At 49.5% G+C, this 15,711-nt stretch overlaps 1 protein-coding gene across 1 annotated transcript; it reads right to left on the bottom strand.

The window, feature by feature from the left end:
- Positions 1-657: 657 nt before the first annotated feature.
- On the bottom strand, positions 658-3,945 carry LOC128831463 (protein mono-ADP-ribosyltransferase TIPARP-like). Its single transcript, XM_054017911.1, has 5 exons — positions 3,587-3,945; positions 2,900-3,074; positions 2,247-2,434; positions 1,891-2,160; positions 658-1,102 (listed from the first exon to the last, which is right to left on the bottom strand). The coding sequence occupies exons 1-5, from the start codon at positions 3,943-3,945 to the stop codon at positions 658-660; spliced, it is 1,437 nt and encodes a 478-aa protein (XP_053873886.1).
- Positions 3,946-15,711: the final 11,766 nt, after the last annotated feature.

The following is a 15,711-nucleotide window of genomic DNA, read 5'->3' as shown; positions in this document are numbered from 1 at the left end:
ACACTTAAATGTTAACTAATTACAAACACAGGAGAGCGCTCTGACCCATGGTGAGTTTCGAACAATACTTCTACATTAGTTCTAAACCAGAAAACTTAACAAACACTACAGCAAGACACTGTGCAAACAACTTTTGACAAACCGATTACCCCCAGGCTGAAGGCCCCTTTAAAAGGTGGAAGAGAAGGTGAGTCATGCACAAAGTGGCGACTTTTTGTGAATCTCATACTGTAGTCCACAAAAGCAATGAGAGGTAATGGAGGGTGATGGCTCGTATGGTGTAATAGAGCAGCTTCCAGGCCAGAGCTTGGAGCAGTGTCTGACGGCACAGCCTGCAGGGATGTTTGCATTTGGATAGACAGTGAATGTGACAAGGGCGAAGTTGAACACAGGGTGGGTAAATCTGGTGGAGACTGAATAGGATGGGGTGGGACAGAGCTGTTTTGAAACTAGATGGCCTTGTTTTCCATATACACTGGGAGGGTCACAGCCACTGCTCAGAGTGGATGCAGAGTGGGCTTTTACAGAGCAGGTTGCATAGGAAGGCTGTAGGTGACAACAAAAAGTGACCCCTGTCCCCACAGGGGGAAGTGGAACCTGATCAGAAAAGCTGCATCAGCAATCTTTCCTAATGAGCAGCTCCTCCCCCTTGCACTATCAGCCATCCACTGCCACGGGGTCAGAGAGCATCTTGTAGTTGATCAGGAAGTAGGGGTAGCACTGGCAGTTGTCAGAGATCACATACACTTGGGTATTGCTTTTGCTGTTGACCCAGGAGTTGTAGAGCTGCCCACCAGGCACCATGGGCAGGGGGTGGTGGAAAAGTTTATGCCCAACAGCAGTCTTGCCCACCAGCACCTTGGCCAGGAACATGTTGCGTAGCCCAGCTTTGCTCGCCTGGCCGTGGCGGTGTGAATACATGGCACTCTTGGAGAAATAGCAGCCCCTGCCGTAGATGGGGGCGTGTAGTCTTGAGAAGCTGGGGTCAAAGTTCTTCTGGCAGATGCGCTCCAGGAAGTTAGCAGTGCTCCCATAGAAGAGGTGCTTCTCCAGCTGGTGTTTCTCCTGCAGTGAACATGCATGGGACATGATGGCCTTCTGCCTGAATTAAACACAAAGGGGAAAAAAAGCAGGCTTAGATCCTGCCCAGAGGGGATGTTTGGGGAAACGTAGAGGCCTAAATCCCCTCAACCACCTCTATCTCCGCTTACTTAATAGATAAAGGCCAAAAGCTTGAACGGCAAAGAGTTGGGGGGGTCAGTCTTCTCCTCCTTCCCCCCCCCAGCCCTCAAGGATCCATCCAACAATGACACACTAGTGCATCCAATGTCACTTGAGCACACTAGGATCCGCCCACCACTGCACAAATATTCACATTCCAGTGCACTATCTGTGCACCAGTGCACATGCATGCACCCTGCAAACAAACATATGCAGCCCAGTGCACTAGGATCCATGCACCCATTCCCAAGGATGCATCCAAATATGCAAACTCCAGTGCAGCTAAATCTACCTACACTGCAGCACAAGGAATTGCCAAACAAGAAGCAATCACGCTCACAGTGGTGTGCTAAGATCCCCACCCGAGGAAACAAGCACTAATATTCACAACCTAGCACACTAGTTCCTTCAGTTATACTCCCATGAGTGCACCCCTTAGTGCACCAGCTCCAGGGCTCATGTTCCTAGGCTTCCAGGACTATGAGTTCTGCACCCGAAAGCACTGACATTAGGTTTTACACTTCCTGCCTTGAGCATGGTGAGCTCCACAAGTGTAGGCACTAGCTCCAGCGTTCCCCCTCCGGCATTCCAAGGCACTAGTGCTAGGATTCTCATGCACACATACATACACACACACGCACAATCTCCCCACAACATTTCTCTTTATACCTGGTGTATTTTTCCCAGAGATCATCATTCCGGATTCGGTAAATCCCCAGCACCAGTGTCTTTTCCTCTGAGAGAGACTGATGGAAGAGAGCACAAACTCTGTGGTACGCAACCTCTGTTGGTAGCACCTCCATCTTCAGGAAAGCCTGGCCATCTGGTGGCTTCGGGACCCAGGCAGCAGGGTAGGAGCCACAGTAGCCATCCTTCGGATTCTCCCCGAGGACGTCAGAAGTGGAAGAAACTGTTCCCCAGGGTCTTCTAGGGAGCGTCCTAGGGAGATAGTGAGACTAGAATTAATCTCCTCTGAATGCTGCTTACATTCCTTTAGGACCATGGTTGCCAGGGGAGTCACTTACGTCAGACGTGGCACCATACTGAGGAGGGGGCGGTAGGAAGGCCGGCGCTGGACCAGGCGGACGTATTCCTTATCCCGGTTCCGTTGCACATGGCGCTTCAGATCCACAATGAAGAAGTGGCCTTGGCGTTCGAAGGTGTAGCTGTCTTTGTCTTGCTCATAGGCAGCAAGGAGACCTTGGGAGATGGGCTGAGGGGGAAAGGAAGAGGAGGTTTACAGTGAGAGTGCTCCAAAGAGGAAAGCCAAGGACCCCCACACACTGCTCCTTAGGCTGCCAGCTTCATCAATAATTCTTTAGATATCTGGGGAAGCCAGAGGCAAAGATCTGCCAGCATCCAGCCTCTCTTCATCTTGACTAACTATGACCTTTCCCTACAGCATCCTTTTGCCTTTTCAGCCTGGTTTTCCCTCAGGCCATAGCAGAGAAACTCCTTTCTCTTCCTGCCGACGAAGGCTCCTTCCCCATCCTCAGTATCTCCCCTCCACACACCTTCTCTCCTCTGTGTGTGTCCCTCAGTGTGTCTCCCCCTTTGCTGTTGTTTTTGGTTTAACTACAGAATGTAATTCCTTTGTGTACCTCAGTGAGGCATTTCTGGGGAAACGCACTGTATGATATACACAACGCAGGTTGGACTGCCGTTCCCTTTTCCTCACCTCCTCATACTTCATCCAATTACCATTGCTCTTCCAATAGGCCACCCACTCTGTGGGGAAGTGGGGGTTCTCCTTTGGATTAGAGGTGTTGGAAAGTCGCCGCACTTTGTCATAGGGTCCGACGAAGCAAACCAGCTTCATGGACTGCAGAAAAATGCTCCCGACAGCACCACCTCTGTGAGCAGGAAAAGGATACAGTAAACAATTATTCCTCCATTACCTCCTACCAGGAGAGTCCAGGACTGGAGTAGTTAGGCGCTTCCCCTGCACCCAGTGCTTCTGCCCAGTTCGCTACAGCACCTCCTGCTGGGCGAGGCCAGGACAGCAGTAGGGTGGGAGTTCCTGTCAGCCAGCACTGTGGCCTACACCATAGCTCTCAATTTGGGATCCACACCTCTAGTGCAAATTACCCCTTCTGTAACCTTAGTTACTTGAGTCTATTTCTGATGTAAAAGAATTTTCAACAAGAAAAGTGAGGGGAGTCCCACACATGTGGAACATAAGGGGCTTGGGGAGTGGAATGAATGAAAGTGGGAGATGTGCGAGGTATTCCCTATGCTGCATCCCAGATTGGGGCAGGGAGTTGAGAAACCATGAGCTCCCTATACCCAGCACCTCTCCCACTGTTTCCTACAGCTCCTCCTGCTGGTAGATTCCAGGACTGGAGTTTGGCTTTCCATCACTTACTTGTCCACAAACTTAATCTGCTCTTTTCCAGTGTCGCAGTAAAGTTTCTCTAGGTGCCGCTGAGCTGACTCGCTAACACTCTGCCAGGCTTTGCTGTCCCTCCGCCTAATCTGCCAATGGTAGGGATAGCAGGTGTGGTGGAGGGGGCAGCTGTCCTCCTGGGTGCAGCCCCCCAGCAGGAAGCGGTCGCAAATCTTAATTTCATCTCTTGGATGAATGTGAAATCTGATCCCATTGTCACCACTCAGATACTCGGAGGCCTCCTCGGGGCTCTGGGAGCTCTCTCCCTTGGCTGTGTGCTTGCGTTTTTGGGGCGGGCTGTTGGGAATGGTACTTTCAGCGGCTGAAGAAGCAGACATCTGAGGGGAGCCAGAGTGCTCTTCATGGAAGGAATCCAACTCCTGGGAGAAAGAGCAATTTTGAAATGTAATACTGAGGCACAGAGTAGCTCAGTGCAGGGCCTCTAGCTTGAACCTCCCCACTCCTACTCTGCATGCACTGCTGCCACAATGGGGCCTCTCCTCTGATATATCCCAATAAACCACACACACACAGTGCTCCCCAGGGACCCCAATGCCTCTTCACACCCCTAACTCACACACACAGTGCTCTCCAGTGGGACCCTATCCCGATATACATACAAGTAACTTGTCCCTAAATCCACAGGATGGGACACCCCTATCTGGGACTTTAACCTCCCTCTCAGCACAAATGTAGCTCTCTCCTGTGGTACCCCAACACTGCCCCCCAGAGATCTTTTCCCCTCCTGGGGGAATTGATTCCCAGAGTGGCACAGCCTCTGCTAGCCACTGTTCCCCACAGAGATTCCCATTGACAAATGGGATGGGGCTGACTCAGGAAGGCACTTATGTTCCTGAGTGGGCCTGGTAGCCCTGTGGAATTATTCTGCCCCATCCCTCTTCCTGTGGCTCAGGCCGCAGTGACCCCTCCCAAACGTCTGGCTTGTGTCTTGCCTCTTGAATATGAGGATTCCGCACTGTGTAGGAACAAGGGGTTTAGAACATTGGAACATGCTCTGTGCTGATTGGTGGGAAGGGGGGGGTTCTCTGCTCTGATTGGTGGGTTTAAATTTAGTGTTTAATAGGTGTAAAAAGGGATAGGAGCAAAACTTGATCCCACTTTTCTTGTGATTGGGCGGGAGGGTAAAGTCCAGCTTTACCTTAGGTATATTAAAATGAAATGTAGAGTCTAAAGAAGCATTACACACCTCTCTCTGTTACATATCAAAAGATTTAATACAGTCCCACATATATATTAATGACGGGAGGAGCATGAGCAAGCATCTCTCTTCCCCTCTGCTAAGTATTCAGTGGGCTAGTATAATCTACATGTCCCAACTACTACCATTGCCACCAAACATTAAGGAGTCTGGTAAACTGGGGAACCCCGCCAACCCTCACGATGGAGACGGAGAAGCTCCTAAAGTGGATACTGGAAAAGCAGCAGGAGCAGGCGGTCCAACAGCAGCAGCAGCAGGTGCAGATGATGCAGCAGATGGCCAGCCAGCAGCAGCTGCTGATAACCCAGCACCAAGAGCACCAGCAGCAGCTCCTCCAGGAATTAGTGGTCCAGCGCAGCAGACGCAACAAGAGCGCCTGGTGCAGCAGATGGCCATGCTATTATGCCCGGCAGGAGCCGCAGCCGCCATACCTGCTGGGCCTGGACCTAGGGAGACTTTGGGGGAACTGCCGGTACACCTCACTAAGATGGGGCCAGAAGATGACCCAGAGGCATTCTTAGTGATGTTCAACCGCTGCCAGGTGGCCCCCAGAACATTGAGCCACCCTACTAGCCCCATATCTGATGGGACAGGCCCAGGCTGCCTACTGTAGCCTCGATCCCCGGGAGGCCCTAGATTACCCCCAAGTGAAAGCGGCCATATTGGACCATACCAGCATTAGCCCAGAGACCTATCGCCAGCGCCTCCGCAAAGAACAGTACCCCCTTGGGACCCAGACCTGGGCAGTGGCCCAACGCTTCAAGACCATTGTTGGAAATGGTTGAACCCAGAGGACTTGACGGGACCACAGGTAGCGGAGATGGTGGCACTGGAATAGTTCACTCAGATCCTGCCCCCGAGAGGAAGGGCCTGGGTACGTTGGCATTGGCCAGCGACCTTGTCGGCGGTGGTGGCCTTGATGGAGGACTACTTGTCCGCTGAGGGGGCCGAGGTGCCGACCCGGGTAACAGGAACTTCCGGTCAGAAAGGTGGGCTAAGAAAAGGGAATCCTCAAGGGTCAGGACCCCAGGTACCATCAGCATGCGCCCGCCGCACACCTCCAAAATTCCCCAACCCTGAGCCCAGACCCAAGGCCTCCCGGGCACCGATATGAAGGGACCAACAACCCCGAGAGCAAGGGAGCCTCCTGGGCAGAGGCCCGGGACCCGCTGAAGCCTGAGAGGGGTGCTGGGAGTGCGGACAGGAAGGGCATTTTTGGCGGGATTGCCCATTCATGGACTGCAACTACGGACAAGCCTGGGTCGCGGGTCTAAGGGCATGGAAGAGAGGAACAGGAAAGCTGATGGTCCCCGTCCAGGTCAAGGGAACCCTCATGAACACCCTTGTGGACTCGGGGTGTAATCAGACCCTCATACGGGAGGGGCTGGTCCCGGACCTCAATCTCTCGGGCCCCCCGATCCACTTACAATGTGTACATGGGGACATCCGCCCTTACCCCACGGCCTGGGTGAAGCTAGAAGTATGCCGCCGGGAGGAGGGCCTCCGGGTTGGCGTGGCCCCCAGGTTAGCCTACCCGGTGGTACTGGGGTGAGACTGGCCAGGCTTCGGGGAGGTTCTCCAGAAGTACCAACCACCTGACCCACAGACTGAGGCCTCCGAGAGCGGGGCTGCTCGGACACACACCAAGGATCGACCCCGGAGAAGGGACCTCGGCGCCGGAGGAGATATTCGCAACTCGTCCCGCAGCCAGGCCCCGTTCGGTGGAAGATGCCCAGGCGGAACTGGAGCGAGACGTGGATTTTGTACAGGAGCAGAGGGAGGACCTGACCCTAAGTAGAGCCTGGGAACAAGCCACCAGCCCAGACCCCGATGGAGACCCGCCTCCGCAATCCCCACAGGGCCCCCACTTTGAAATACGGCGGGATCGCCTATATCGCCTAGGCCAGGAACCCCAGACCCAGGAGACATTCTGTTAGCTATTGATTCCCAGGAGGCTGCAGCAAGGCCTCCTACAACTAGCCCATGCAAACCCCTGGGCAGGACACCTGGGGCGGGAGAAGACCCTCCAGAGGGTAGCTCGCCGGTTCTTCTGGCCGAGCATACACCAAGAGGTTCGGGACTATTGTGCATCTTGCCCTGAATGCCAGCTGCAGGACCGAAGGGGGTAGCCCGGGCACCCCTGGTACCCATGCCAGTCATTGGCATACCCTTCGAACGGATTGGCCCCCTTGAAAGGAGCAAGACGGGGAATCGCTTCATCCTAGTGATTGTGGACTACCAATCCTTCAGTGAGAGTGCCAATGCCCGAGATGATGGGGCATCCAGGATTTCTGGTTTCAGAGTAACAGCCGTGTTAGTCTGTATCCGCAAAAAGTACTCCTGTTCTTCTTTTTGCAGGATTTCTGGGTTTGTGGATCTTGGGTAGTAGATAGAATAACCCCGGTCGGGGCTCTAAGGGTATGTTGATTTGTTCCTGTGTTAGCGTAGGGAGTGTCCTGAGTAGATGGTGCAGTTTCTTAGTGTATTCCTCAGTGGGATCTGAGGGAAGTGGCCTGTAGAATTTGGTATTGGAGAGTTGTCTGGCAGCCTCCTTTTGGTAGTCAGACCTGTTCATGATGATAACAGCACCTCCTTTATCAGCCTCTTTGATTATAATGTCAGGGTGGTTTCTGAGGCTGTGGATGGCATTGCATTCTGCACGACTTAGGTTATGAGGCAGGCGATGTTGTTTTTCCACAATTTCTGCCTGTGCACGTCGGTGGAAGCATTCTATGTATAGGTCCAGACTGTCATTTCGACCCTCAGGAGGAGTCCATGTGCAGTTCTTCTTGTGCTGTTAGTGGGAGGGTATCTGTGTATCAGTGTGCTATTCAGTGTTATCTTGAAAGTATTCTTTGAGTCGGAGACAGCGAAAGTAGGCTTCCAGATCGCCGCAGAACTGTATCATGCTTGGGGGGGTGGCAGGGCAGAAAGAGAGTCCCCGAGATAGGACAGACTCTTCTGCTGGGCTGAGTGTATAGTTGGATAGATTGATGATATTGCTGGGTGGGTTAGGGGTACCACTGTTGTGGCCCCATGTGGCAGGTAGGATTTTAGATAGCTTACAGTCCTTTTTCCTTTGTAGAGAGGTGAAGTGTGTAATGTAGATCTCCTGTCTTATTTTAGTGAAGTCCATTTGTATGGAAGTTTGGTTATTTATGAGAGTCTCCAGGTTGGAGAGCTCTTTTTTGATTTTTTCCTGTTTGCTGTATAGGATGCTGATCAGATGGTTCCTCAGTTTCTTTGATAGAGTATGGCATAATCTCTCACTGTATAGTATGTAGATAGCAATGGATTTTTCACCTTCAGTCCATTTGGTATGATGTCCATCCGTTTGCATTTGGAAAGGAAGATGATATCTGTCTGTACTTGTGCAAGTTTCTTCATGAGGTTGATGGATTTCCACTCCATACGGCTAAATGCAGTGCCTTGCATGGTGTCAAGTATCAGAGGGGTAGCCATGTTAGTTTGGATCTGTAAAAGCAGACTCCACGGTGCAAATAAGTGACGGTCACGTTAACACCACCCTATACCGAAAACCCACCGACCGCTATGCCTACCTTCATGCCTCCAGCTTCCATCCTGGACACACCACACGATCCATTGTCTACAGCCAAGCACTGAGATACAACTGCATCTGCTCCAACCCCTCAGACAGAGACTAACATCTACAAAATCTTCACCAAGCATTTTCAAAACTACGATATCCACACAAGGAAATAAGGAAACAGATCAACAGAGCCAGATGTGTACCCAGAAGCCTCCTACTGCAAGACAAGCCCAAGAAAGAAACCAACAGAACTCCACTGGCCATCACATACAGTCCCCAGCTAAAACCTCTCCAACACATCGTCAGTGATCTACAACCCATCCTGGACAATGATCCCTCACTTTCACAGGCCTTGGGTGGCAGGCCAGTCCTCGCCCACAGACAACCCGCCAACCTGAAGCATATTCTCACCAGTAACTACACACCGCACCATAGTAACTCCAACTCAGGAACCAACCCATGCAACAAACCTTGATGCCAACTCTGCCCACATATCTACACCAGCAACACCATCACAGGACCTAACCAGATCAGCCACACCATCACCAGTTCATTCACCTGCACGTCCACCAATGTAATATACACCATCATATGCCAGCAATGCCCCTCTGCTATGTACATTGACCAAACTGGACAGTCCCTACATAAAAGGATAAATGGACACAAATCAGATATTAGGAATATACAAAAACCTGTAGGAGAACACTTCAATCTCCCTGGACACACAATAGCAGATTTAAAGGTAGCCATCCTGCAGCAAAAAAAACTTCAGGACCAGACTTCAAAGAGAAACTGCTGAGCTTCAGTTCATTTGCAAATTTGACACCATCAGCTCAGGATTAAACAAAGACTGTGAATGGCTAGCCAACTGCAAAAGCAGTTTCTCCTCCTTTGGTGTTCACACCTCAACTGCTAGAAGAGGGCCTCATCCTCCCCGATTGAACTAACCTCATTATCTCTAGCCTGACTCACTCTTGCTTGCATATTTATACCTGCCTCTGGAAATTTCCACTACATGCGTCCGACGAAGTGGGTACTCACCCACGAAAGCTCATGCTCCAATACATCTGTTAGTCTATAAGGTGCCACAGGACTCTTTGCTGCTTTGTATAATGTGGTATATTCTAACATAACATAAATGTGTTGGCTACCAATCCTTATTCTTAGCACTATTTTAGCCTTAATTTCACCCTTACAGTTATATTGATGCCTATTTTTATTATTCTTGACATCCTCCTGTTTTTGTATTTATCATTTTCTTCCCTGTCTCCATTCTTCATCTGATCATTTTCAGGAACAAGCTCTACTTTTTCCAACCACAAATTAAATGCAGACCCCATAGTCCTTTAGAGACAAGGCCAGAGAGGAAGAGAAGAGGGGAAATTGTTGTGGTGTTTGGTTTCCTAAGCACTAAAAAGGGGAATGTCTTTCCCTCTTCCATGGCTAAAGAGAGGGGATTGATGCAGGGCTACAGCCCAAGGTGGCGGGGAGGACAAGCTAAGCAGAGGGTGCCTATATCCCCTGTGTGACGCAGAGCCATCACTCAGATTCATTTTAACTCTCTACCATTCAGATGCCAATTAAAACAATTGCAGAATCTTGGATAAGCCACAAAGTGAAATTATAGAATCATTGGCTTGTAGCAATGTAGGGCTGGAAGGAATCTTGACAGGTCAACTATTACATCCCCCCGCGCTGTGCTTGTCTTCTTTTCCTTTACATTTGTAACTGATCGCTTCCCATTCCATTGGAGTCTCTACCCATTTTAGAATGATGTGGCCAGCTGCTGGGAAAGTTCTTCCTTTATAGGCCACACCCAGGCTTAAAAAATGGAGCCAAATTCTTCTGCACCTGCTGAGAAAACTTTGCTGCCTATAGATTCATCTTTGAGTCTGCTGGGACATGGCACAATGTTTGGTACTCAGAAAAGTTTTGGATGAAGGATTCCCATCCAAAGGCCTTTTCCAGCTGGAGGTCAGAAATGAACAAACAAAAAAACATAATTTAAAATACAATTCCCTTCCTCATATTTTAGAAAATTCTTCCTGTACAATGAGTAGGTCTTTTGCTGCTGGGTGGAGCAGGCCCTGATCTTCACTTTGAATATTTTTCTTTTCTTTTCTACAAATGTGTCTGTCTGAAAAATTCTAAGTACATGTACAAAAAATAGAATAACTCTTTAGCACTATTAAACTAGTTAGCAAACCCCTCTCTAAAGAGCTCTTTCTATTTGCTGTTTTAATTCTATATATTCATATGAAAACACAAACAAAGATAGCTTGTTTATATAACCTCTTTCATCCTGAAGGATCTCACTGCACTTTACAAAATACCTATCCATCCCACTTTGCACACAGACCCATCCCTTTATGAGACAGGGGGAGGGATAGCTCAGTGGTTTGAGCATTGGCCTGCTACAGCCAGCATTGTAAGTTCAATCCTTGAAGGGGCCATTGGGGGATTTAGTGGGGGAGTGGCCCTGCTTTAAGCAGGGGGTTGGACTAGATGAACTCCTATGATCTGTTTGTACTGCATCATTCCAGTTTATACTTTAGGCCAGAAGACTATTTACATTACAGGGTGGATGACAGCAGAACAAGAAGTTGGCAAGGACAATCAGAGTTAATATAGTCTTGCAAAGACAGCTATGGTAGGCTTAGGGCATGATTTTAAAACCTTCTGACTTGGATTAGTACTGTTAAGGTTTACACATCTGTTGGGTAGACACAAAGCTGATTGGTTTTGTGTGTAAATTTGATACTACTCACTCACAAGTAAGGATGGGCACAAATGTATGTAATATTGCACCAGTAAAATTGGAAGTCAGGTTTAATTAATTACCTAGGGTTCCAGGCTTGTATTGCCTGCACTGAAGACTATGGTGCTGTAGCTTCACTGCTACTGGTACCCCCACACTAGCTAAATTAAAGCTAGCTCAGGTATGTCTATGTGTGCTGCAATCACACAACCTGATGCAATGTAGACATGCACGGTGTTTTAGCCGATGAGCTGTGCTAACTTAGGCTGTAGTCTATAGGTACGTCTACACAGCAACTAGACTATCGTGGCTGACCCATGCCAGCCGACCTGGGCTCAGGGGATTAGGGCTGCAGGACTGTTTCATTGCTGCATAGATGTCTGGGCTTGGGTTGGAGCTTGGGCTCTAGGACCCTGCAGGGTGGGAGGGTCCCAAACCTTGGGCTGGAGCCACAGGCGCCTAGTTGTTGTGTTGCCATGCCTTGTACCTCCTGACAGACCAGCCAAATCCAGTGAAAAGCGCCACCACGCTCAAGGAAAGGGGTTGTGTGTGCGGCTGCATGGAAGGGATGCAAGTTACGGGCAACACACGGGTTATCACTCAAGATAATTCTGCAGTGAAGACAAGCCCTCAGCGTATCTGACCCCTGTCTACCTTTGAGTTAAAGCTGTTTGCTTTCCAAACAAGAACATCTTTTCAGTCTGATCATATGGGAGAACAGGGACCAATTAGCTTGTTTGAGCACAGCGCTGCAAACATTGAGAGACAGTGGTCATCTTTCCTTGGGCAACATCTCTTCCGCCTGCAGAGATTGTAGAGATATGGAGACCAGCTTAGCTGAGAATAGCTGAGAATAGCTTAGCTGCAAACCCACTGAAAGCAGTTAGAGATGACTGCCATCTTTCATAAGGAAACAAATTGTGAGATTGTAGCAGCTGCTCTTGTGATCAGATTAAAACAGATCCCCTAAAACCGGTACAACTATGAGACTTGGCAAGTTTTGCTCTCAGAGGGCTTCTACTACCGATTACCAACACTTCAGTTAGAGCACCGAGCCATTAGGACCTACTTTCTAACAGGTATTTCATTAGTGAATTGTCGTAAAGCTGCACTTGTTTTCTAAACAACTGCATGCAGCATTTTGCTGATACACAGCACATCACTTTCCATCCTGCTTTAAGAGCTTTTGTGCATGCATATCTCCAGAGCCACATTATCTACCAAACTACCTAAATCTTGATTGAATGCCCTTATTTAACATAAGGTCCCACTGGACCAGCTCTATTATTTCCACCCCCATTCACCATGGTTCACTCCCACAGCAGTAGGTGCAATGATGCATAGATTACCTGTCATCCTACATCTCCCTGCCAGTCTCTCTCTCTCTAAAAAAGCTGCTGTATTCTGCACCAGGGCTGGTTTCATTTCAGTAGCAAGCGATGTGACATGTATATAGGAAAATCTGAGTCACACAAGTAATCCTTACTCACATGGCTAGTCCTCTGAAGTCAATGGAATGATGCATATAAACAAGGATTTGCAAGATCTGGTTATAATTTTAATGCACTAGGGTCCCTTTAGAAATATTGATCCTAGAGAAAGGTAAAATGTTATGATTATTATTCTTGCCAGTAGCTATTTGAACATCTGCCACGATCCTTTCTGGCCTTGGAAAAGTTGCTGGTTTGGCTGCCAGTTTAGCCACGGCTGTCAAGTTCTGCTCCCAGAGGGAGAGCAGAGTCTCCGGGTTCTCTATATTGCATGAGTCATCAGCAGGCACTGTCAGGATGATGTTGTGATTAGCCAGTTCAGCCCAGGGAGCAGGGTAGTGATGGACAGTGTCCTGCCAGGCAGATGTGCTGGATTCCCCTAATTCAGCATTAAAAGCCAAATGTCATTGGTTATGCAGTTTTCATACATAAATAAAAGGAGGATGGCTCCACCAAAACCCACCCAATAGAATGATCCTAACTTCACTGTCCCTCTGGATAGGGTTGTTTCTATCGCACTAACTGGTAGACTTCATAGAGATGTATTATAAAATATGCTGGGGACTGATTAGCTCCAATGACACCCTCATGTATGTTGTCACTTTTGGCTGAAGAGTGGAAACATTTTTAATATCAAGCCACTTCAAATGAGGCCAGGAAGCTCAGCTACTTTGGTGCTGGATATCACAGAGGTCGGGGGTAGACAGACCAATAAGATAGAACTCCAGGCTAGGAACAGAACACGTTCTGCAATGAGTTTATGGGAAATTCCCCTGGTGCAACATTTATGCCTAACACTATGCTGTGTCCAGCTGCAGATGATAAATGTGACCATGGAAAATGCAGGAAAATATGGCCAAGTCAGCAGCATGGAAATATGTCTTTTTTCTTTTGTCTTCAGTTAGGGATAGTGTCCACTTAACAAGCCTGAAAAAAGGAGCCCATGTAGCCCCTTCTGTGGTGACAGATATTGGGCCCAGTGTACATTTCTCTGGCACTAGGATGTAGTTGTGGCCACCCCACAGACTAGGGACTTCCATCTTTGCAGTTTCAATGTTAAACTTCTGTATGACCAGAGGAGGGCGCTTCAGCTCCTCTGCATCCCTGAGGTCACTGGAGTGACAGCCAATCTACACCTGGAGGAGTTGGAGTTCAGCTAAAGGCAGCAGAGAGGCAACAGATTGGAATGGTTCATCCCTGAACCAGAGGTGTAGCCACAGGTGGGCCTGGTTGGGTCACAGCCCACCCCACTTAGCATCCAGGCCCACCCAAATCACGCCCCAACCCCGCTCCCCGGAAGTAGTGGGGGGAGGGGTGGAGTGGAGCAAACCCCCATTCCCAGACCCCACTCTCCAGCAGGAGTTGTGGGGGGAGCAGGGCAAGCCCCCGTGCCCCAACCGCAGTTCTCTAGCAGGAGAGGGGACTGCAGGTGGAAGGGGTGGGGAGGGACCCCCACTTGTCCTGGCCCAGGACCCCACAAAACCATAATCCCCCTCTGAGAGGGGAGGAGGTCCCCCTGTCATTGCCCACCCACCCAAAAGCCAGGGCCCACCCAGTTTTCCTATCCTAGCTACACCACTGCCCTGAACTTAATATATTTACCCAGCTCCCATAAGCAACACACTCTTCTTTCAGTTGGCCAGTGACAGTATTACACAGCACAGGACCCGGTCGCTCCTTGGGATAGGCAAGGACCCTTCACATTGACTCAGATGAGAGCAGCATGGAGAAGTTCAAAGGCAGAACTGAGCCCCAAGCACCTAAACCGAACATTCCAGCTAGATTGCCACAGAGGAAGCAGAATCCTCCTTCCCTGTGCTGATTAACAGGAAGCTTTTCCCTTTGGGAGGAGCTTGCTGGGCTAGGGAGTGCAGAAGCCAAGAAGCCCATGGAGCTGGGGAATCTGGAAGCTCCAGGACACGTTGGCAGGAAACCAGGTAGGCTTCAAATGGAAATCTGCCTGGTTTCATCATAAGTTTAATCAAAATCAGCATGCGTGCACCCGCAGAACGTTTCCGTTTCAACAAATCAGCATCTCCTGACAGACAGGGTTCATTTGGCAAGTTTCCAGCCAGCTCTGGCAACAGACTCATCAACCTTTTATGTTGATCACCCACTAGAGGGGAACAAAGAGCCACGCTCTCATAGTGTGAGTTACATTAAGAGGTGGGGGGCCCTCTACAGAAGGGGACTAAAGAAGGGTGTCCCAGAGGGGTTACAGGAGAGGTGGTCCCAGGGAGGGAAAGGGAACAGAGGGGCAAGACACTGTCAGACAACAGTGCTGTTCATATCTTCCTTGTCCAGCTGCAGAATTTTATTCTAAAGTGCACAGCTTCGCACAAATTAAAAAATGGGAGGGAGGGGAGAGGCCTATAGCCCCATTTCCCTGCTTTGGCAAGCAGTCTGTTGTCTGATGAACCCAGAATGCACACACATAGGCACACCTGTTCTAGGAGGAAGACTTCTCTGCTCTTTAATGTGGGTTATAGTTCTGGCATGAAAAACAAGTATTGTGTAAGCCTATTCCAGCCCCCGCCACCTCCCAGCTCAGAAATATTTCTAGTGTGAGTAGCAGGGAAGTCACAAAAGAGGCCCCAGGTCTTTCCAGGCTTAGGCCACATTTTACCTTCATCTAGCCCTAAGCTCTCCAAGCCCCACTTCTCCCTGTGGGGAAGAGGCTGGGAAAACAAACAGCACATGACAGGGGTAGTCATGTTCCTGTGCTGGTCCCAATCTAATCCTTCTATTTCACTGGGGGCTAGTCTCACAAGGAGCACCTAGACACCAAGCTGCCTAGCAGAATTCACAACTCTGACTTAGGCACCCCAGCTCCTCAGACACTCAATGGGGAGAATTAAGCCCATCAAAAACAGATTTACAGAAGCCAGCACATTGAGCAGGGAGCTGCCTAAGCTAACCAGGTGTGAAATGCTAAACTAGGTAAGTGCCTAACTGCACTTTTGGGATTCACAGCTGCAAACACTCTCCATTAGTTAGGCACCTAAGCCAGATCAGCCCTTTCTCAAGAAAATCCAAAAAGGGAGCATCCCCTGTAAACCCACAGTCCATTGGTTAGAGAGCTCACAT

This window comes from Malaclemys terrapin, chromosome 1 (genome assembly GCF_027887155.1).
Source record: "Malaclemys terrapin pileata isolate rMalTer1 chromosome 1, rMalTer1.hap1, whole genome shotgun sequence".
Lineage (NCBI taxonomy): Eukaryota > Metazoa > Chordata > Testudines > Emydidae > Malaclemys > Malaclemys terrapin.
Note: the sequence above shows the minus strand (reverse complement) of the source record. Positions and strands in the feature narration are given on the sequence as shown.

Excerpts from the sequence above, each read along its gene's own strand:
- LOC128831463 (XM_054017911.1), bottom strand. The coding sequence starts at position 3,945 with ATGTCTGCTTCTTCAGCCGCTGAAAGTACCATTCCCAACAGCCCGCCC. Across the intron at positions 2,435-2,899 it reads ATTGGATGAAGTATGAGGAG|CCCATCTCCCAAGGTCTCCT; the intron begins GTGAGGAAAAGG and ends TTTCCCCCTCAG. Across the intron at positions 1,103-1,890 it reads CTCTGGGAAAAATACACCAG|GCAGAAGGCCATCATGTCCC; the intron begins GTATAAAGAGAA and ends TGTTTAATTCAG.